At 47.8% G+C, this 23,228-nt stretch overlaps 1 protein-coding gene across 10 annotated transcripts in view; it reads right to left on the bottom strand.

Annotated features, from left to right (window-relative positions):
* The window catches only part of CCDC120 (coiled-coil domain containing 120), a 44,923-nt gene that overhangs the window by 6,980 nt on the left and 14,715 nt on the right, over window positions 1-23,228 (bottom strand). For 3 of the 10 annotated variants that reach the window (XM_083593508.1, XM_083593513.1, XM_083593507.1), the window contains exons 2-6: window positions 5,922-6,067; window positions 4,187-4,320; window positions 1,598-1,711; window positions 1,288-1,510; window positions 584-640 (exon numbers count right to left, since the gene is read on the bottom strand). In XM_083593508.1, coding sequence (XP_083449634.1) covers window positions 584-640; window positions 1,288-1,510; window positions 1,598-1,711; window positions 4,187-4,320; window positions 5,922-5,970 — 577 coding nt within the window. In that variant the 5' untranslated portion in view covers window positions 5,971-6,067. Of the gene's footprint in view, window positions 1-583; window positions 641-1,287; window positions 1,511-1,597; window positions 1,712-4,186; window positions 4,321-5,921; window positions 6,068-9,701; window positions 10,027-16,415; window positions 16,600-23,228 lie in introns of those variants that run through there. The other 7 variants (XM_083593505.1, XM_083593512.1, XM_083593511.1 and 4 more) reach the window with 5 other exon arrangements.

Genomic DNA, 23,228 nt, shown 5'->3' with positions numbered 1-23,228 from the left:
ATTTATATCCCGCCCTCCCCAGCCAAAGCCGGGCTCAGAGCGGCTAACAACAGTAAAAATAGCACAATTTACATAAAATCAGTCAATTAATTGAAATACATTCTAAAATCAGTTCAGAATCAAATTAATGGCAACCATTGGGCTAGAGTTCTGTGAGGATTACCAAAGGAGGGGGTCAGACTGTGCCTCAGCCAAAGGCCTGGTGGAACAGCTCTGTCTTGCAGGCCCTGCAGAAAGATGTCAAGTCCCGCAGGGCCCTAGTCTCTTGTGACAGAGCGTTCCACCAGATTGGGGCCACAGCCAAAAAAGCCGTGGCTCTGGTTGAGGCCAGCCTAACCTCCCTGTGTCCCGGGATCTCCCAAGATGCTTTTATTTGAAGACCGTAAGGTCCTCCGTGGGACATACCAGGAGAGGCGGTCCCGTAGGTATGAGGGTCCTAGGCCGTATAGGGCTTTAAAGGTTAAAACCAGCACCTTAAACCTGACAAAGGCACCCCTTTAGCCTCTTGTCATTTACCCAGAACCACCAACCGCTCCCTCCTTAATCTAGGAAAGAAACTCAGGAGGCTGCAGACCACACTTACCATTTTCATGGCTGGCCGATTCGGAGAGGGAGCTGCTCTCTGAATGAAAAGCCTCTTCTTTTTTGTTTTGTTTTGATGAAAGAGAGATAAATCAGGGATCAATCAGAAAACAGGGTGTGATGACTAACATACCAGAAGGATGGGGTGGGTACTGAGCCGCTTGGGTAGGAGAACTGCTACCTTCACACAAGTTCACTTCCAACACAAGAGGAGGAATCATAGTAGGAAACCCTCACATTGCCAGAAAATGCGCTCACTCTATCGGGCTACCAGGGGAAGGGACACCTTTTGGACCGAGAGTCCTTATCCCAGTGGAAAGCTGTCAAGGGCTGCATTCCAGTAGTGGTTAGGGCCACCCACAAAATATGCCCTGGAGGGTCTCCCTGCTCCCGTGAAGCAGATTTTGAAGGTGTGTATAAGATTATGAAGGCTGCAGTGGAATGGAGAGGAAGGGGAAGATGTTCCATGGCACAAACCAGAGGCGGGGAACATGTGGCCCTCCCAGCGTTGCTGGACTCCAACTCCCTTCGCCTCCAGGCTGCATGGTCAATGTTGGGAGCTGGAGTCTGGCAACACATGAAGGACCTCTCTGGCTCCCCCACCCCGGGCACAAGCAGAAATCTTCTGCACAAGTGGTACAGCAGGGTGGACTGCACCCACAGATGGCAGGGGGGCAGGGTTTAAAGGGTGGACGAGCAACGCACCATGGCTGCCCCTCTGGGGTGGCCCTTTGCCTAGTCGCACTCGGAACTCTGCCACCTGAGCCTCCAGCTCCCGGAGGCGCTGGGCGGCGTCTGCCTGGACCTGCCTCCGGCGGCGGCGCTGCTCAGCCGTCAGATCTGGAGCCACGGTGAGGCGCCGGGCGGCCTCCGCCACTTGCTGTTGCAGAGCTAGCTCCTGAGTCAGCTCCTCCAGGGAAGGCGCTTCCTGCAAGGCAACGGGAGGATTGTCAGAGCCGCCCCTGAAACCCCTCTCTCTCTCCACCACTCGATCTCCCCCACCCCCTCCGCTCACCTCATTCTTGAGGGCAGTGGGAATTCGGTAGGCAACTGCCGTCCTCCGGCGCACAGGCTGGGGTCTTTCCCCTGGTTCCAGGGGGTATTCGGGAGGCAACTGTCCTGTCAGTTCCTGGCAATGGGAAGGGATGCAAGCGGCGTTTGTCAATACTGCCCAGGTGAGGCATCCTGGGCCAGGCTGGGACACCTGTGCATCTTCTGCGCTCAAGATTAAAATTCTGCACCAAGACCAGCTGGATTTTGGTAGCTCACACAAAACCAGCCAGATCTGCATGCATTTACTTGTTTTGCAGTGCACTTCCAAAACCGATCTGTCGCGGTTCACAACCTCTAAAAGCTTTACTTCAATAATTTCTATTTGATTTCACAAGTGTAAAGTTATAACAATACCAAATACATTTTCATATTTTAGAGATTTCTCCGAAACTCCAGACTTCCCGCCATCCCCTCCCTGGGTCCTATATTGTCAACGTTTTCAACTGCGTAATATTTCACCGTCCGTATTTTGCATCTCTCCATATTGCCCATGGTATTTGTTACGTTTCGAGTGTTATTAGGATCCTGCTAGCGTTTTCATTCTCTTACAGTGGTTCTCCTAAATAAACCTTCCCTGTTCTTTCTTGAAAAAAATAAAAAATAAAAGCTTTACTTCAGGGATGATGAATCTATGTCCCACCCAGAGGCTGCTGGACTCCATATCCCATTGTCCTTGAACACTGGGCATGCTGATGAGTGGCTGAAGGGAGCTGGACTCCCAACAGCAACTGGAGGGCCACAGGCTCCCCATCCACGTCCTAGATGATCTGAATCCAACCTATCTAGAATAATGAAAGGTTGGATGGAATCTTGATGGTCAATTAGCCTTCTCCCCCTTGCTCAACGCAGGACCTGCAGTGCAGCATCATTAAGAGTTGTTTGACAGTGGAACAGGCTGCCTTCAGAGGTGGTGGCGAGCTGTCCTTTGCTGGAGGGATTTAAACAGAGGCTGGTTGGCCACCTGTCCGGAATGCTGCACTGTGGGATGTGGGATGCAACCCAAGGAAAGTGCAGGGAACCAGAGTTTGGCCATATGTTTGGCAGGACATCCTGCCAGGCCAAACTCTGGCTCCCTGAACTTTCCTTGCTTTGCATCCCACGTTAGTCATACTCCAGAGTAGACCCAATGAAATTGGTGGATGTGGCTAACTTGGGTCCATTCATCCCGCTGGGCCTGCTCTGAATATAACCTGCTTGAATACTGCTTGGTTCTACTAGTCTTTCCCTCTGGAGTAACAGAGAACAAGTCTACTCCATCATCTGTGTGACAGCTCTCCAGATGCTTGATGACGGCTGTTGAGTCTTGCCTTCATCTCCTCTTCTCCCGGCTAAAAGCGCCCATCTGTTTTTCAACTGTTCCTCAAATCACTTGAGTTTCTACACCCCCTGACCCATCTGTCTGCCCTGCTCGAGTTGCGCTCCAGTTTGTCAATGCCGTTCTAAAAATGTAGCACCCAGTGGCCTGACCAGCCAAGGCTGGAAGTATTATTTCTCAAAGAGGCCTTCCCCCTGTGTGCTCCTCTTCATGCTTCCAGGCCCAGGGATGGAACTGTGACCTATCTATGTCTAACAAAGCACAGAGCAGGGCCTACTTGGGGGTGGCATCTGCTGGCATTTTCTTACATGTGGAGGAGGACAGCCAGCCCATTACCCAAACTCTTTCCAATGTCAGCTTTAAACTAGAGCGGCACTGAAATCTTAAGGAGACATTTTTTCCAGAGAAAAATTCTAGGTTTTTCTTTTTCTCTTAGAAAAAGGAGTCCACTTGCAGAATTTTTTCATGATTAAGAGTTGAATAGCCAGGGATGGAGAACTTTAAAGCGTTAAGACCAGAAGGCGGAAAATATGAAAACAACGAGAAGAGGCAGGACTGAAGATTTGGAGATATGCTTCAGAGGTCCAGACTATGGGGAACCCGGAAAAATTAATAATTACAATTTGGTCTTTTTAAAATTTTAGTTTCTTGTTTTTAATTGGATTATGATGTGGATATGTTGATTGGCTGTTTTTATTGGAAAATCAATTTAAAAATTTTTTAAAAAGAAAAAGGAGTCCGCTTGGCAGAATTTTTTTCAAACACCCTTCACTTTATTTGTGTGTGTGTGTGTGTGTGTGTGTGTGTGTGTGTGTGTGTGTGTGTGTTGGCCACACAACTCCCCCCTTTTTTAGGGAAAAAAAGAAAGAAACTGTGCTCCTGCCACTGCTAAGGGTGACCTCCTTCCCCAAGACGCCACTGGATCGCTGTTCATCTCCTGGGTTCCTCTGCTCCAATTTCTCTACCCACAAATAGGGAGAAGAATTTCAAGAGGTCTCTACTTTTTACTTCTCCTCGAATTTCACCCTCTGCTCCCCAGCAAACACGGACCAGGAATTTGCCCTCTTGAAACTGAGATTCTCGAGAATCTGCCATCTGACGGGACACAAGCTGCTTTCTACATCCAGGGACGATTTCAACTTTCCACGCCGCCGGAACTGTCTTGGCTAGTCCCAGAGGCAGCGCCAGCCCCTCGTCCGCCCACATCAAGCCGTGCTCCGGCCAACGGGTACTCACAGCCTCCTGAAGGCAAATGCGGCGCAGCTCCTTAAGGCGCAGGCTGAGAACTTGCTGGAGCGACCGCTGCTTCTCCAGCAGCTCTTGCACCCGCTCCAGCCGGATCCGCGGACAGAGGTCCCGCTGCAAAGCCTCTGCGGAGGAAAGAGCGGAGCAGATGATTAAAGTGGGGGGGGGGCTTTTCCAGCCTGAGGGCTGCAGTCCTTTGTGGGCAATGTTCTGAGGGCCACATCCCAGGGGTGGGTGGGGCCAGAGGCAAAAGCTAGCAGAGCAACCAACTCAAATTTCACCTTCTTCTTTTTTGAAGATAATCTTTATTGATTTTATAACTACATACTATGCATATAGGGACACGGGTGTCGCTGTGGGTTAAACCACAGAGCCTAGGACTTGCAGATCGGAAGGTCGGCAGTTCGAATCCCCGCAATGGGGTGAGTTCCCGTTGCTCGGTCCCTGCTCCTGCCAACCTAGCAGTTTGAAAGCACGTCAAAGTGCAAGTAGATAAATAGGTACCGCTCCGGCGGGAAGGTAAACGGTGTTTCCGTGCGCTGCTCTGGTTCGCCAGAAGCGGCTTAGTCATGCTGGCCACATGACCCAGAAGCTGTATGCCGGCTCCCTCTGCCAATAAAGCGAGATGAGCGCCGCAACCCCAGAGTCGGCCACAACTGGACTTAATTGGTCAGGGGTCCCTTTACCTTTTTACTATGCATATACACATTACTTTACATTTACATTTACTCCTAAGAGTTGACTTCCCTCCTTCCTTTGTCTGGCTTTTTAATGTCGTCTCTACGTTTTTCACATTGTCTTTATCAATTTTGTATATTTTTTTTTCTTTCAACTTTATCCATACAGTGTCTATATACAAATAAATCTTTCTGTATGTACACGTCTTGTTGTTTGTCCATATTCATTTACAGATACAATTAGTTACCTTGATTGTATTTTACGTTTTAATTCATATTGTCATTAACATCAAATAAAGTTTCTTTTAATTTCCCATTATGAGGTTTATTTCCATTCTACTGATTTCACTATTTCAGCTTATCCTATATATAACATAAATTTTCCCCATTCTTTTTGAAATGTTCCATCGCCCTGTTGTTGAATTTCCCCTGTTAATTTGGCTATTTCCGCATATTCCATGACCTTGTACTGCCACTCTTCTGGAATATGCAGAAATAGCCAAATTAACGGGGGAAATTTGACAACAGGGCGATGGAACATTTCAAATTTCATCTTTGTATGGTAGGCGAGTTTCTACACCCACACACATACACAAAACACACCCTCCCTGTTTGTCAAGAGGCAGGATCAGAGTTCAAGGGCACACACACTTGGGGTGCAAAGCAGCGTGAGGCCTGGGGAGAGGGGATGTGGCTGAGAGAGTTTCAAGGGTCCCATAAAGGGGTCTGGAAGGCAACATTGAGCCCCCAGGTCCGTGTTTCCCCACACCTGAATAAAAGGGTCAGCGAAGGTTTGAAATCCATGGCATGTCCCAGATTTAGCTCTCACAGAAACATACATTTCATACAATGTTTGTATATTCGTAATATGTATGTATTAATCTTGAATTATTTTAATAGTAAAATATTTAAATTAAAAATAAAATAAAAAAAAGATTTAACTCTCACAGGGTGCAGAAATGGGAGGACGAGGTGATCAGCCAGGCAGGAAGGGAAAAAATTAATTTTTTGGGAGGGGGGTGTCATCAGATCTATCAGTAGGAAGGTACCTGAAGAGCTGTAGCTGGATGAGTTGATGAGTTGCCCCTTCACCTCCATGTCTGGAAGATTGGTTTGTCTCCTGCTTCCGAGGGACGGGAATCACTTTGATCCAAGACCCATCTGGAACTCCCGGATGGGGGGCCTCAGCTGGTTACTGCCACAGGGAGACAAGAAGAGAGTAAGAAGCGGGTGTGATTCCGCAGATGCAAGCAGCTGAGTCATCTGTGGAGGGCAGGATGCTACAGGAGAGGGATGGAAAAAAAGAGAGATAAGATCTGCCTGAAGTCAGTGGAGGGCAGGCAATATCACAAGGAGAAGGCAAGAGGGTAGAGAAGCATCTCAAACTATGGAGAGCTGAGGAGCATGGGCAGAGTGCACATCTATTCAGGGTTAGGAAAGCTGGGCACAGAGGAGGTTCAGGAGAGCCATTCTCCCCCCAAGAGAGGGTTTTGTCTCCACAGGTATGCTTTGCTTCCCTCAGCTGCCACTCCACAGGTAGGCCTTGAATGGGACTGGCATTTCCAGGTTCTTCCATGGCACACAGCCAATGGTCAAACCAAGGCTGGGTAAGTTCTTGTGCCTCCCATCTCCGCCATGGGGCACAGCAGGGCTTATTATGGTATTGGAAAGGGAGGCAGAGCAATGTAGGCTGAAGTGTCCCAATGGCATTTTACCCAAGCATCGCTAGCCCCACAAGTGTGCTGGAATCAAGGCTGCACTAAAGAAGGAAAGAGGAAATGTTTCCTTATTATCTGAAGGAGCTTCTCCACCCCCATTGTTCTGCCCAGACACTGAGGTCCAGTGCCAAGGGCCTTTTGGCAGTTCCCTCACTGTGAGAAGCCAAGTTACAGGGAACCAGGCAGAGGGCCTTCTCGGTGGTGGCGCCTGCCCTGTGGAACGCCCTCCCACCAGATGTCAAAGAGAAAAACAACTACCAGACTTTTAGAAGACATCTGGAAGGCAGCCGTGTTCAGGGAAGCTTTTAATGTTTGATGTATTATGGTATTTTAATATTTTGTTGGAAGCTGCCCAGAGTGGCTGGGGAAGCCCAGCCAGATGGGCGGGGTATAAATAGATTATTATTATTATTATTAATCTCCCCAGGTCTTTCTTCAGGAACTCTTCCATGTACCTGAAGTGCAAGCTATGACAGCCATCACAGATCCACCCGATGGGCAGGTCCCAGAAGGAGACTACGATTGGCTGTGGGATCCCAGCCTTTCTCTTACATCAGGGCTGTGTTTACCTGTGGTGCTCCAGATGTTTTTGGACTACAACTCCCATCACCCCTGACTACTGGTCATGCTGGCGTTCTCGCCATGAGGAGTGGGAGGGCTTCTTGCAGAAGAGACTCCTGTCTCAAGAGGATGCTTGACATCAACAGGTCACTCAACCTACTTCATGGTGACTAGGGGCTCCAGCAAGTACAGACTGAACCACCTCAACCTGGCCGTTCCTGGACCACATTCTGGGGCTTGTTGGAACCATAACCCAGCAGCCAGGGATGATGGGAGTTGTAGTACAACAGCATCCGATGACCAAAGGCTCCCCTCCCATCCCTGTTCAGGGGCAGTATTTTGGCCAATTTTGAGTTGCTGAGGTTAAGTCAGTAATTGTGGGGGTATCATGGATTAGGAACAAACATTAGGCTCTGCCAGAGTCAGACCACCTAGTCCAGCAGTCTGCGGCCAGATAAATGGTCCAGGAAACCATGTGAAGATAAACACCACCACCGCCATCTTGCTTGCCCCTCGGCAACTAATAATCACAGGCATATTGCCTCTTGAATATGGACACTGCATTTAGCAATTACATTTCCCTGCTGTAGCTTCACTCTAATTGGCTAGACAAGCTTTTAAAAGCTATGGTTTGCCTGTCTCATGCCCCCGCAATAGTGCTCTCCACTGAAAGAAGCGTTTTACATGTATTACGTTGATTGGTATAATTCAGGGTTTCCTTGACAGAGAACGAGACCCAGTTATTAGAGAGGGAGAGAAACCCGAACCTCTCCCTCGTACCTGAGGCTGGCTCAAAGCCAGCGCTCCGGATGGGGGTAGAAGCTGAAGTGCCCCCACCCCCAGCTCCCCTCTCCTCCGCCCTGCTCACCAGTCAACTCATATGTCCACAGACATCCACGGTGGGAAGTCTGGGGGCAGCGAGACAGCTGGCCAGCTCTCCACATTTCTGGGCCCGGGCCAAAGCCCACAGCTGCTTCCCTGCGAGACCAGATCAAGGCCGAGCCCAGCTGGGAGTCCAGAGAACAGCCAGGAAGCCTCGCCGAGTTACGTAACTAATCCCAGTCGCAGCAGAGACCAGAACTGCTCTCGGCATGAATCACACCGAGAACGACATTCGCATCAGGTACAAGGGCCGGAGAAAGCGTTCCCCGCATGCCCTGTGGAGCGTAGACACACCTTGCGCCAAAGATTCTTCTTCCTTGTGCCACAACACTTAATGCATTCATCACTCCCTCCTCCCAATTCTCTTTCTTGTACACACACAGCATTGCCAAATGTGAATCCACAGAGCCGAAATTCACACGCATGTCTACGCCTCCATGAGAAGATCGGTCGCGTTGCACGCCAGCGTGACGAACGTTGGGAAAGGGAAGGGTATGGGGTGGCACAGATCAGAGTCTCTCCTCTCCCCCCTCCCTGCCCCAGGCTCTACCGCAGTCAATTCCTTTGCTATGACTGTTTAGTGTCAACACCTTTCTCCCTACCCCTCCCAGCCACTGCTGGCGGCTCCCTGTTCCCAGGGAGTGGATGAGGGAGGGATCTGCTGTGAGACAGGGCGGAAGAAGGCAGAGCTGTTGCATGTACCCTGTGGTAAAAACAACAGCAACAAGCAAACCTGAGCCAAGGAAACCCAAATTGAGTGCTGACAGCACATCAGCTCCCCGCATATTCTATTGCTTTGAAGAACTTTTTCTCCTGAAATAAAATGTCCAGGGGGAGGGGTGTTGCTGAGGGTTCAAGGTGACAGCCTGGTGTAGATCCAGAGCACAGGTCAGCAACCTTTTTCATCAGGGAGCCGGTCCACTGTCCCTCAGACCATGTGGTGGGCCGGACTATATTATTTTTTGGGGGGGATGAATGAATTCCTATGCCCCACAAATAACCCAGAGATGCATTCTAAATAAAAGCACACATTCTACTCATGTAAAAACACACTGATTCCCGGACCGTCCGCAGGCCGGATTGAGAAGGCGGTTGGGCTGGATCCAGCCCCCCGGGTCTTAGTTTGCCTACCCATGGACTAGATCAGGGGTCAGCAAGCTTTTTCAGCGGGGGGGGGGGGGCAGTCCAGTGGCGTAGCGTGGGTTGTCAGCACCCGGGGCAAGGCAAGTAATTTGCGCCCCCTAACCCATGGATTTGCGCCCCCTAACCCATGGATTTGCGCCCCCTAACCCATGGATTTGCGCCCCCTAACCCATGGATTTGCCCTAACCCCCAGATGTTGCGCCCGGTGCGGCCGGCCCCCCCTGCACCCCCCACGCTACGCCACTGGGGCAGTCCACTGTCCCTCAGACCTTGTGGAGGGCCAGACTTTTTTTGGGAGGGGAATGAACAAATTCCTATGCCCCACAAATAACGCAGATGCATTTTAAATAAAAGAACACATTCTACTCATGTAAAAACATGCTGATTCACGGACTGTCCGTGGGCTGGATTGAGAAGGCGATTAGGCCGCGTCCGGCCCACGGGCCTTGGGTTGCCTACCCCTGATCCAGAGCTTTGTAGTGCTTTGAGAAAGAGCACATTAGTGGACCCCTCCCCTCTCCTTACCTGAGAGTCCCTCCGCCCGGGAAGTCATCTATGCTGCAGCAGAGGGTGCATTAGCTCAGGGGCAGAGCAGGCACACTTGGCGTGCAAATGGCCCCAGTTCAAACCCTGGCATCTCTGGGTAGGGCAGGGAAAGATTCAAATCGCTAGAGAGTCGCTACCCATCAGTATCAAGAATACTGAGTCACATGGACCGATCAATGTGACTCAGATATGAGGCAGCTTCCAATGACCCTATGAAAACACGCTTTTTCGCTCTGCTCAAGACTCTGACTTTCTCATGTGCAGCTGGAATGGGGGCATTTGGGGCTTGCCAATCAGAAGGTCAGTGGTTAGAATCCCCGCAACGGGGTGAGCTCCCATTGTTCGGTCCCAGCTCCTGCCAACCTAGCAGGAAATTAAGATTGAAGCCAAAGTCGCAAGAGATTCTAAGAGAAATCAAATTGTACCAAACACAATACACGGAACTGATGAATCAAGAAATAGAATGGAAAATTAAACAAATGAGACAAAAGACTTTTGAATCTGCAGATAAATGTGGCAAGTTATTGGCTTGGCAAATAAAGAAGAGACAAAAACTCAACACGGTAATAAACTTAGAAGTGGATGGAAAGAACATATGTAACCCAGTGGAAATTAGGAATTGTTTCCAGAGCTACTTTAGACAATTGTATACACAAGGGCCGCAGAATGAAACAGATATACAACAATTCCTCGAGAAAAATGGGCTGAAAAAGATTTCGCAGGAAAGCAAGACAATTTTGAATCAGGAGATATCAACACAGGAAATAGAAGATGCCATTCAAAACATGACGTTGGGCAAATCACCTGGACCAGATGGACTGACTTCCAAATATTACAAAGTCTTGAAGGAAGGGCTTATACAACCTTTGAAGGAAGTCTGCAACGAGATTATGAAGGGGAAAAGGGCACCCGATACGTGGAGAGAGGCCTACATTACACTTATACCAAAGACAGAGACTGAAAAGACCCAACTTAAGAACTACCGACCCATCTCCTTACTAAATGTGGATTACAAAATATTTGCTGATGTTTTAGCAAAGAGACTGAAAAGAGTTTTGATGGAGGAGATTCATGGGGACCAAGCGGGCTTTCTCCCGAAAAGGCATTTGTCGGATAATGTAAGGAATATAATTGACATTTTGGAGAAGTTGGAAGTGAATATAAACACTAAGGCTGTTTTGATATTTGTGGATGCCGAGAAAGCCTTTGACAACATTTCTTGGAGTTTTATGTTGAAGAACCTCCGGGGGATGGGGGTAGGCCAAGGGTTTGAAAATGGTATAGGTGCAATATACTCTGAACAGAAAGCAAAATTAATTGTAAATAATGTGATAACAGAAGAGTTCAAGATTGAAAAAGGGACACGACAGGGGTGCCCTATTTCCCCATTACTTTTTATATCGGTCCTGGAGGTTTTGCTTAATATGATCAGGAGGGACCAGTTGGTTAAAGGGATTCAGGTCGGAGTTAAACAATACAAATTGAGAGCATTTGCAGATGACCTGGTACTTACATTACAGGAGCCAGAAGCTAGTACGAAAAGAGTTTTGGAAATAATCCAAGAGTTTGGTCAATTGGCAGGATTTAAATTGAATAAGTTAAAGACTAAGGTATTGGAGAAAAATTTAACACAGACTGAAAAAGAAAGGTTTCAGAATGAGACGGGGTTGACTGTAGTTAAAAAAGTGAAATATCTGGGTGTGAATATGACAGCCAAGAATGTGAATTTATTTAAAGACAATTATGAAAAAACTTGGACAGAAGTGAAAAAAGACCTAGAGACATGGTCAAACTTGAAGCTTTCCTTGTTAGGTCGAATTGCAGTTATAAAAATGAATGTATTGCCAAGAATGTTGTTTTTGTTTCAAGCATTGCAGATAATGGATAAAATGGACTGTTTCAAGAAGTGGCAGAAAGATATATCTAAATTTGTCTGGCAGGGCAAGAAGCCCAGAATAAAATTTAAGATATTAACGGATTCAAAGGAAAGAGGGGGGTTTGCCCTGCCAGACTTTAAATTGTACTATGAAGCGGCAGCTTTCTGCTGGCTTAAAGAATGGCTGCTTCTTGAAAACACAGACATTTTGGATTTGGAAGGATTTAATAACATTTTTGGGTGGCATGCATATTTGTGGTATGACAAGGTTAAAGCGCATAAAAGTTTCAAAAACCATATTGTCAGAAAAGCACTGCTGAATGTCTGGGTTAGATATAAGGACTTGTTGGAAAATAAGACTCCAAGATGGCTATCACCAATGGAAGCTAAGGCAGTTAAAAAGCTAAATATGGAGTCGAAATGGCCAAGATACTGGGAAATCTTGGAAAAGGAAGGGGATAAACTGAGATTGCAGAGTTTCGAAAAACTAAAAGAGAAGGTGAGAGATTGGTTACATTACCATCAAATAAATGAAGTGTTTAAATTAGACAGAAAAATAGGTTTCCAGGTGGAAAAGTCAAAACTAGAGACTGAACTGTTAGAATCCAGCACTAAGAACTTGTCAAAAATGTATAATCTGCTGCTGAAATGGAACACACAAGATGAAACGGTTAAATCAACTATGATTACATGGGCTCAGGACATTGGTCATAACATCATGTTTGTTGACTGGGAAAAGTTGTGGACCACTGGGTTGAAGTTTACGGCGTGTAACGCCTTAAGAGAAAACATAATGAAAATGATTTATAGGTGGTACATAACCCCAGTCAAACTTGCAAAGATCTACCATTTGCCTGATAATAAATGTTGGAAATGTAAGGAAAAGGAAGGCACATTCTTTCACCTCTGGTGGACATGCCCGAAGATTAAGGCATTCTGGGAAATGATTTATAATGAACTGAAAAAGGTATTTAAATATACTTTCCCCAAGAAACCAGAGGCCTTTCTCTTGGGTATTGTCGGCCAGGGGGTGCTAAAGACAGATACAACCTTCTTAATGTATGCTACAACAGCAGCTAGAATACTCATCGCAAAGTACTGGAAGACACAGGATCTACCCACACTGGAAGAATGGCAGATGAAGGTGATGGACTATATGAGCCTGGCAGAGATGACGAGCAGAATCCGAGACCAGGGAAGAGAAGCGGCGGAAGAAGAATGGAAAAAGTTTAAGGACTATTTAAAGAAATATTATAAAATTGGAGACAGTTAGAATGATGTTGGACTAAAATAAATGGTTACTATTAGTAATGATTATGACAAAGAGAATAAGGGTGATTAGCATAAATTTATAATAAAATAAGGTAAGATTTCGCTGAAAAACTGTAAGAATTTGGAATACAGAAACGGGAAGTAAGAGGAGGTCGAGGAAGAAAGGTTTAGAAATTGGGTTATGAAGTGGTACGTGTTTTTTTGTTTTATTATTGTTGAATGTTTGTTTATGTACGTCTTGTTTCTGTTATATAAAAAATTGTTTAATAAAAATATCTTAAAAAAAAAAAAAAAGCAGTTCGAAAGCACGTCAAAAGTGCAAGTAGATAAATAGGTACCACTCTGGAGGGAAGGTAAACGGCGTTTCCGTGCACTGCTCTGGTTCGTCAGAAGCGGCTTAGTCATGCTGGCCACATGACCCGGAAGCTGTATGCCGGCTCCCTCGGCCAATAAAGCGAGATGAGCGTCGCAACCCCAGAGTCGTCTGCGACTGGCCCTAATGGTCAGGGGTCCCTTTACCGTTACCTTTACCAGCCTGTGGTTGAAGCACCAGGCCCTCTGCACACATGATGCAGGGGAATAGAATATAATCAGCCTTGAATTATGCTGTGCTAAAGGGGGCACAGTAATAATAATAATAATAATAATAATAATAATTTATTTATTTCCCGCCCATCTGGCTGGGTTTCCCCAGCCACTCTGGGTGGCTTCCAACGAAATATTAAAACATTAAACATTGTCTATTTAATGTCTATTAAACATTAAAAGCTTCCCTAAACACGGCTGCCTTCAGATGTCTTCTAAAACTCTGGTAGTTGTTTTTCTCTTTGACATCTGATGGGAGGGTGTTCCATGGGGTTGGTGCCACTACCGAGGAGGCCCTCTGCCTGGTTCCCTGTAACTTGGCTTCTCGCAGCAAGGGAACCGCCAGAAGGCCCTCGGCGCTGGACCTCAGCATCCGGGCAGAATGGTGGGGGTGGAGACGCTTCCATAGGGTTGGAATTTACCGGTATTTCCTCACTTGGGTGACTGTATGGCTTTCCCCCATCCAATTCACCCTTGTTTACGGTCCCGTAAAAGCTGCTATCATTCCTGTTTTACATATGGCAGAAACGGAGAAAGCCAAAGGGAGGGGGCTGAACCCAGGCCTGCAGGGTTCTGAAACTCTTACCCGTGGCTTATTCTCAAAACAAAAGAGCAAATCAAGGTTGAGACCAGGAGAACAGTAGCTGGAGGGTAAATTCAGGTAGGTTTGAGGAGGAGGACAGGAAAAATAAAGAGAAAGAGAGGGGGAGGGAGGGAGAGAACCCAGCATTTTATGAGCTGGGATTGTGATGCATGGGCAGAGTTCAGCAGGTGGAGCTCTTCTCCGGAAATCCTTGCAACACCTGGTCACGTCATCTTGGCTGGCTGCCTGAGGCAAAGGTTCACCTAATCCCCAGACAAGAGTCAAAATGGGCAGGCCAAAACCTATCTTCCAGAGTCAGCAGGGTAGCAATTTCCTGCAACCCCTCCCCTCTAGATCCTGCCTCGAAAAGCATTAATTTCCACCATGGAATCATCTCCGAGAGCAAAATATACCATCCAGGAATCCTGGCTTCCAGTCACAGCTGTTTTTGAGCCAGGACTCAGCCCCAGGACTCTTTTTCAATCCCTGGGCTCGCCCCTGAACACACAAAGCAGACAGAGCGCCTCTGAGCATGGGTGCCACAATCAAAGCCACAATCAGGCTCCACCACACATTACAGAGAAAGAGGATTTCAAGCTAAAGCAGATTTCTAGGTCCCAGTAATGCCAGAAATGAAGAACTATTTCACATTTTCCCTCTATATTCCACAGCCCTCCTTACTTTAGCCAGCTCAATTGTTCGCTCAAGGCTTCATGGCTGAGGGAGAACTTGAACCTGGGTCTCCCCAAACTTAGCCTGACACTCTAACCACTTACACCACAGTGTTTCTCATGTGGCAAGAAGACCAAATCATGCAAGACATCATGTACAGTCCTTTGTCTCTCTTCACTGGGTCATATTGGGTTGGCAATGAACCTGGGGTTCAAGTCCCTGTTCAAGCCAATAACTCATTCAGTGGGTCTGGAACAAACCGGGATCTCTCTTACCCTCAGTTTTCCTCACCTGTGCAATGGGGTGGCTAGTGTCCGACCTCAGAATTGTACAGAAGCACAGTAGTTATCCCAGGCATTTATGTAGTGTTTTTGCATGCTCAAAATATTTACAGCGACTTTGTAAAGCAGGTGAACGTCATTATTACTCACAGATAGCTCAGCTGGTAGAGCATGAGACTTAATCTCAGGGTCGTTTTGTGTTGGGCGAAAGATTCCTGCATTGCAGGGGGTTGGTCTAAATGATCTTCGTGGTCCCTTCCAACTCTAGAATTCTATGATTCTAGCTCTATACTGCAAAAGTGGGGGCTGGAGCTGGGAGAGAGCAGCTTGCCACCTGGTGAGTTGATGGCAAAGGCATGCATGATTCAAACCCAGGACTTTTGATTCATAGTTAGTCTCTTACAGCCACAAAGCTGTGCCAAGTCTATACATAAAATTAATGTACAACAAAGTAATTAGTGTTTGGAAGAGAAGCAGTGCCATCATTACATTTCAAATGCCTTGGTGATCAGGCATCGGGGATATTTCCAGCCTTGTTTTAAATAATAATCCCATCTGCCTGGGTTTCTCTCCCACACCCATTCTGAGAAAGCCTGCTGAAAAAGACATGCGTCTACTCGGAACTCTGATCCACTGCTGTAAAAGACACGCGTCTACTCAGAACTCTGATCCACTGCTGTGAAAGACACGCGTCTACTCGGAACTCTGATCCACTGCTGTAAAAGACACACGTCTACTCGGAACTCTGATCCACTGCTGTAAAAGACACGCGTCTACTCGGAACTCTGATCCACTGCTGTAAAAGACACGCGTCTACTCGGAACTCTGATCCACTGAGTTCAGTGGGACTTCACTGGGGGAATAATGCGCACAGGACTGAAGCATCCCCTTCCCCCAAGTCTTCCTGCTGTGTTTTCTAAGGACAGAAAGGTGCGGCCAATTCCCTCCAAAGCCAAATACTCTTACGGTTCAAGGCAGGACCCTCGTCCCGTGCTCAGCTCGGAGCAAATCCGAGCGCGCTCTTTCTCCTCCGGCGCCGACCCCTCTCTCTCCGCTCTCCCACCTGGAAGCGGCACCTTCGTGGGAAAAACCCGCAACTTCTCCAAAGTTTCCAAGGCGCGCCCCCCACCCCGTGCCCCTTCGCCTGGGCGGGGGGGGGGTCAGCTTAGATCAGGCTCCGGAGGCCAGCCTCGTGAGAGACCCCCCCCCAACTCAGGTTCCCCCTGCGCCGCCACCCCCGCCCGGCAGCTTAGAGATCAGGAAACAAAGCAGAAAAAGGAAACGTGGGGCTTTAACCAGGAGCTTCCATCCCCAGAGATGTATTGGGGGGGTTAGGATCCCTGCCCCCCCGGAAGCGGCTGGGATCGCCCTCCTACCCCGTCGTTTCCCACCCCCACTCCCCCAAAAAACTTTTGCAAACTTGCCCGAACTTTGGGCGATTCCCCCGCGACGCGCGCCCCCGCCTTGCCGACGCGCGCCCTCACCTCGCTCCTTCCTTGGCTGGTCGGGGGCGAGTTGGGGAGGAGACCCAGGACGGGCCAACGGCGGCAGCGCTGGCCGAACCCGAACTGCCTGCGGAGAAGAAGAAGAAGGCGCCGCCAAAGGCAGCCGGGGAGGGGGAGGGGCCACACCTGTTAACCCTCGCCTGGCCGCGGGCTGGCCAAGCGCAGAGGCTGGCAGGCGAGTGGGGGAGGGGATAGGGGAAAAGGGGGGTAGGCAGATCCTTTGGGAGGGGGAGCACTTCTTCTTTCACCCCAGATGGGCATGGGTGTGTGGGTGGCCGGCGATCACCTAGTGGGCAAAAAGGACACTCTTCACGTGCTCAGAAGCACCCTTGAAGGACAACTGTTGTTGTTTAGTCATTTAGTCGCGTCCGACTCTTTGTGACCCCATGGACCAGAGCACGCCAGGCACTCCTGTCTTCTGATGACTATGAGGGCCACTCCATTTCTTTTACGGGATAGTAGATATGATGGTCATCCAAACTGAATTCGCCCATTCCCGTCCATTTTAGTTCCCTGATGCCCAGGATGTCAATATTTATTCTTGCCATCTCATTTTTGACCACATCCAACTTACCCAGGTTCATGGTTCTTACATTCCAGGTTCCTATGCAATATTTTTCTTTACAGCACTGGACTTTCCTTTCGCTTCCAGGCATATCCACAACTGAGCGACCTTTCGGCTTTGGCCCAGCCGCTTCATCAGCTCTGGATCTACTTGTACTTGTCCTCCGCTCTTCCTCAGTAGCATGTTGGACGCCTTCCGACCTGAGGGGCTCATCTTCCAGTGTCATAACTTTTATATGCCTGTTGTCTTTGTCCATGGAGTTTTCTTGGCAGGGATACTGGAGTGGCTTGCCGGTTCCTGCTCCAGGTGGATCAGGTTTGGTCAAAACTCTCCACTATGACCTGTCCATCTTGGGTGGCCTTGCATGGCATAGCTCATAGCTTCTCCGAGTTATTCAAGCCCCTTCCCCACGGCAAGGCAGTGATCCATGAAGGGGTGAAGGACAACTAGCCAACCGCAACTAAGGTGCCTCTCCCCCGCCAGGAGGGGGCAGCAGAGGGGCCACCACCTCCACAGGGAATGGGGACCGGGGACGGGACACATACTCCATGCTCAATTATCTGGTTGGAGGGGGTGTAGTGGACATGGTGTCCGCCAGATGTTGATGGACTACAATTCCCATCATCCCTGACCACTGCCCATACTGGCAGCAGTTGAGGAGAGTTGTAGTCCAACAGCTGAAAGGAACTAGTTGCCACCTCTGCATAGTAAACACAACCCAAGGCAGTTCATCCTTTCCGACAAGATGGAAGCACAAAACACATATGGGCAAAAAGGCAGAGGATATACAGTGGTACCTCGGGTTACATACGCTTCAGGTTACAGACTCCACTAACCCAGAAATAGTACCTCGGGTTAAGAACTTTGCTTCAGGATGAAAACAGAAATCGTGCTCTGGCAGCGGGAGGCCCCATTAGCTAAAGTGGTGCTTCAGGTTAAGAACAGTTTCAGGTTAAGAACGGACCTCCGGAACGAATTAAGTGCATAACCAGAGGTACCACTGTACAGTGAAGTAACACACAGTGTTATAACACACACATTTGCCTTTCTCTTTACTGCCCCATGGGGCAGATTTATTTAAGCCTGGTGTAGAGGATGGTGCAAGTAGGTTGTAAAGTTTCTGCCATTGTTTTTTGTGGGCTTGATGGGTTATCTTCGATTTCCTTGATATTTTTGCTTTTCTTTTTCTTTGCTTCTGGTTTAGTAATGAATGTAAAAGCCAAGTAAAAACACTCTTCCCCAAACCCTTAACACACACACACACACACACACACACACACACACACACACACACACAGCACCCCCACTGCCCAACCCTAGCCATTGTTTAGCTCACACTGTGTAAAATCCGAGTTCACAGATCAATTCCGAGGACTGATTTAACGTCTGTTTTCAGAGATGCTCCTGCGACAATTGCACTGAGGAATAATTCCTGGAGGGGAAAAAGTTCCTGATTTCATCAGCTTAAACCTCCAAATGAGGTTGTTGTAGCTTTGCGTAGTTTGTAGCTTCCTGCACTGCTGTTGTGCTACCCATTTGGATTCAAGGAGGAAACATGGGGATGTGAGAGCCCTTTAACATATTTTGCAGGATGAACCAACAGGTAGAATTCTGGACTGGACCATTTCAGACCAGAGGTGGGGGGGATGCATTGTTCACTGTTCTCCCAGGTGAACAAGAAGCTTTAAAGCTGCGAACAAAACAGGGAAACACTGAGGTTTGCTGTATGTATGGAGTTGTGTCTTGCTGTTTTTAACATGGGAAAGTGCTGAAAAACGGGGGGGGGGGGGCACATCCACACCCCACACTGCAGTCTGAAGAACTCCAGTCCAGAATTCTACCACTTGGTTCTCGACATTGCGGGCCTGGTCTACTCGTGGGCAAGAACGGAGGTGGCAATGGAACGGGCTGCACCATTCGTGGAGGCCAGAAGGTTGCATTTGAATGCTGCCCTTGCATTACTTTAAAATTCTGCAGAAATAATGGCATCAAATAAGGGTAGAGGTCGCAGCCTAGCTTTCTCCCTGTTGTGCTACTTGCTTACAGGGTAGATTCATTTGTATACCCAGAGAATTATGCTTAAAATGCCGCCCTCACGGTGATGCAATCCATTATACCTATTGACCAACTTCGCATCCTTCCAAGCAGTTCATAAATCCTGCCCTCCCCTCCCCCCTCCGGCTTCCTTTTTATCCTCACAACACCCCTGTAAGGTAGGTTAGCCTGCTTGGGACTCTACCACTTCTTTCTGCTGCATGTAGGGACCTGGCCATGTACACAGATTTTAAAATGATACCATAAACGTGGCATCAGTGTATAGCAAAGGAATGTGGGAATCTAAAAGGTAAAGGTAAAGGGACTCCTCACCATTAGGTCCAGTCATGGCTGACTCTGGGGTTGCGGCGCTCATCTCGCTTTATTGGCCGAGGGAGCCGGCATACAGCTTCTGGGTCATGTGGCCAGCATGACTAAGCCGCTTCGGGCAAACCAGAGCAGCACACGGAAACGCCGTTTACCTTCCCGCCGGAGTGGTACCTATTTATCTACTTGCACTTTGACGTGCTTTCGAACTGCTAGGTGGGCAGGAGCAGGGACCGAGCAACAGGAGCTCACCCCGTTGCAGGGATTCAAACCGCCGACCTTCTGATTGGCAAGTCCTAGGCTCTGTGGTTTAACCCACTGCGCCACCTGCGTCAGACCACTGGCAACAGCGCGCCCCCCTGTGACTTCTGAGACAGGGACTTTCCCAGCCATATATGGCAATGGTGGGATTTGAACTCGGTGCCTTGAGATAAAAGCCCTCCTTTCACCTTAGGCGAAGCACCAATGGACCATAAATTAGTGGGTAACGTAACAATAATTAAGAATCATTTTATTATTTATACCCCGCCCATCTGGCTGTGTTTCCCCAGCTACTCTGGGCGGCTTCCAGCACCTGTAAAAACATAATAAAACGTCAAGCGTGTGAACAGGCTTGTGAGATATGCACATAATCTGCACCACCTGGAACATTCTCCTGTGAATCCAGACACCTTTTCATTCCTCAAACTCCTGAGCACCCCCTCCTCTAGCTCAGTCCCGGCTCCCTGCCCCCTCCCACCCCTCTGTCCCGGGGGTGGTACAGCCCAGCTCTGTACTGCTGCCCTGTGTTTGTCTTAGCCTGGGATGAGATCAGATTCCGCACATTCCTGGCTCCCTGCCCTGCAGGTAGAAGCAGAGAGTGTGAGCCAAAGAGCCCCACATGTCCCCAGAGTGACCGCCCTGAGCTTCTCGCTCCATCTAGTGGTTGTCTGACCCCTTTCACAAAGACCTGCCATTTATTTTCAAAAGAACTGGTATAACAAGGGCCATATGCTGTTCCTACCACATTCTTACAACAACAGATTGTTGCACAGTAAAGTGTGTTGCCGAGAGAGGGAGGGAGGGTGAGAGTTTCGGCTATCACTACATCTCGGTCTAACCAAAACCACAGGGCTGCCGAGAAGAAAGAACCATCTCTCTGCCCGTTTCCATCTTGCCACCTTCCTAGGGAAAAAGCAAGCTTTCAATCTGACTCGAATTAACAACACCATGGGCATACAGTTATTTTTTTAATTAAAAAAATATTATCGCTAACCATTTATATAACACAGCTGAAGGATTCAAAGAACTTCTTGCGCTCGGTAATTCTTACCAGGGCTGCGATGCAATTTTAAGAAGACGTATTGATCAGTTAATCAGATAAATTTCAGGGCAAGCCTATCCTTTGGCTCAGCTACCAGATATGGCTGTGAATGCGTTAAAGCATGTTATGAATGGTGCTGTTTTTAGCTTGGAAGCAACAGCTTGGGAGAAAGCTGCATCTCGGAGGCAGAACATCTGCCTTGCATGCAGAAATTCCCAAGCTCAAGTGCCAGGTAGGGCTGCATACAGTACATACACCTGTAAGAGAGAAAACACGCCACACTTTTTAAGGCAGCTACCCCGCAGGAGGGAGTTCAATCTATCATCTAATTTCAATTCAACATCATGATCCCTTTCTCAGTTCTGATCCATTAGCAACCTGCGCCCTCCCCCCCCCCAAAAAAATGGCCCACAGGATGCCCTGCCAAACTCTCTGCAATATTTTGCAACACGCTGCTGCTACTGAGCTATCCTACCTTGCAATGTCAACTGAAATGTAGACCGCAGACCCTTAATTACCTGCCAGCTTCAGTCTGTTGCTCTTGGTTCAAAAAATGAATCGTCCCCAGTAGCTACCTTGATCTCTCCAGGACCTGCAACAAACCCCCTACTCTCCATGGCTGAAGAACTGGGAAATGAAAACCTTTGTGTGTGGCTGGGTAACATGCTCAGAGGAAAAAAATGGGGCTGGCTGGTCTGAAAAGTACACAGAATTGAGCAGAAAGTAAGTAGGTAAATTATTTGGGGGTTTTATGAAATCCATTTCTTGGAACGTGCATGGATATATAGCTTTTAAGGTAAAGGGACCCCTGACCATTAGGTCCAGTCGTGGCTGACTCTGGGGTTGCAGCGCTCATCTCGCTTTACTGGCTGAGGGAGCCGGCATACAGCTTCTGAGTCATGTGGCTGTTGTGTATTGAGTCAAAGGATTTTACATCTGTATTATTATTGTCTGTATGTGCATTAGGGTAAAGTAACTGCCTTTTGGGTCCAGAGGGTACAGCTACTATTGGTTCATTTAAGCTGCTGTATTTGGATCCTCTGTCTTATTGGTTTCCTCCAAAAGGCAGGACTGTGATTGCCTGATATTCTTCCCTCCAAAATGTATCCTTTCTAGCTAGTTCCCTGTCCCTATAAATGTAGCTCTCCCCTCCTCAGTTCTCAGTCTTGTTTGCTTTAATAAAGAAGTGTTACTACAGAACTGTCTCCAGCATATTATGTCAAGAGAGCTGAAATCACAAACCCCATGTCACAACAGTGGCCAGCATGACTAAGCCGCTTCTGGCGAACCACAGCAGCGCACGGAAACACCATTTACCTTCCCGCCAGAGTGGTGCCTATTTATCTACTTGCACTTTGATGTGCTTTGGAACTGCTAGGTTGGCAGGAGCAGGGACCGAGCAATGGGAGCTCACCCCGTCGCGGGGATTAGAACCACTGGCTTCTGATCAGCAAGTCCTAGGCTCTGGTTTAACGCACAGCGCCACCCATGTCCCTATATAGTTTTTATTTCCTTTCAAAATAATGAATCTTTCGGAGTTGTAAAAATCTAACACCTTTCCGAAGTATTGAATATTATAAAGTACAGGCTAGGATCTTGAGCAAGTACAGGCTAGGATCTTAAGCAACTTCAATTTGACAAGCAAGCTTGTATAATGATTTTGGCTTTTAAAAAGTGTAATAATAAAATATTAATTAATTAAATTTTTTAAAAAAGCATCCTTAGGTTCTTCTGCATATGGGACACCAGGGAGAACATAGAAAATCTCTGTGGTTCCTGCTGCACTGCACATTTCACATGCCGGCGCATTACTATTGTGAAAGAATGCAGGGGAACAGAGAATCAGAAACCATGTACTCCCACAGGTCACTCCCCAATCCCAAAGAACAGAACATTGCTTCCAGTCTGATGCCAATATTTTTACAGCCAAGAACAGCACAGGACAGGCAGGTCTGCTAATGTCTGATTCTGGAACTCAGATCTTTGATATCCTCTTCTTTAGCACGGGCTGCAAACAACGCCTTTCTTAGGAACAACGAAAGTTTTTGATAGAGCAAGCAAGCTTTTGACTTACACTGAACACTTCTTCAGGCTGGATGCTAAACAGAACATTTGTGTCAGGGGTGAGAGAGAGAGATATGCCACTGCTTTGCTCTGAAGATATGCGCTCTGGAGGGGAGAGGAAAGTGCGCACAACACGGGAAATCCCAAGACAGAGTAAAGATCGCAGTGTCTCCAGAATCACCGCTGAACAGTGATTACAGTGGTACCTTGGTTCTCAAACTTAATCCATTCTAAAAGCCTGTTCCAAAACCAAAGCATTCCAAAACCAAGGCACGCTTTCCCATAGAAAGTAATGCAAAATGGATTAATCCATTCCAGACTTTCAAAAACAACCCCTAAAACAGCCATTTAACATGAATTTTACTATCTAATGAGACCATTGATCCATAAAATGAAAGCAGTAAACAATGTACAGTGGAACCTCAGGTTACAGCGGGGA

Source organism: Podarcis filfolensis (assembly GCF_964270895.1).
Source record: "Podarcis filfolensis genome assembly, chromosome: 17".
In the NCBI taxonomy this organism is placed as follows: Eukaryota; Metazoa; Chordata; class Lepidosauria; order Squamata; family Lacertidae; genus Podarcis; species Podarcis filfolensis.
This window is presented reverse-complemented; position numbering and strand designations above follow the sequence as displayed.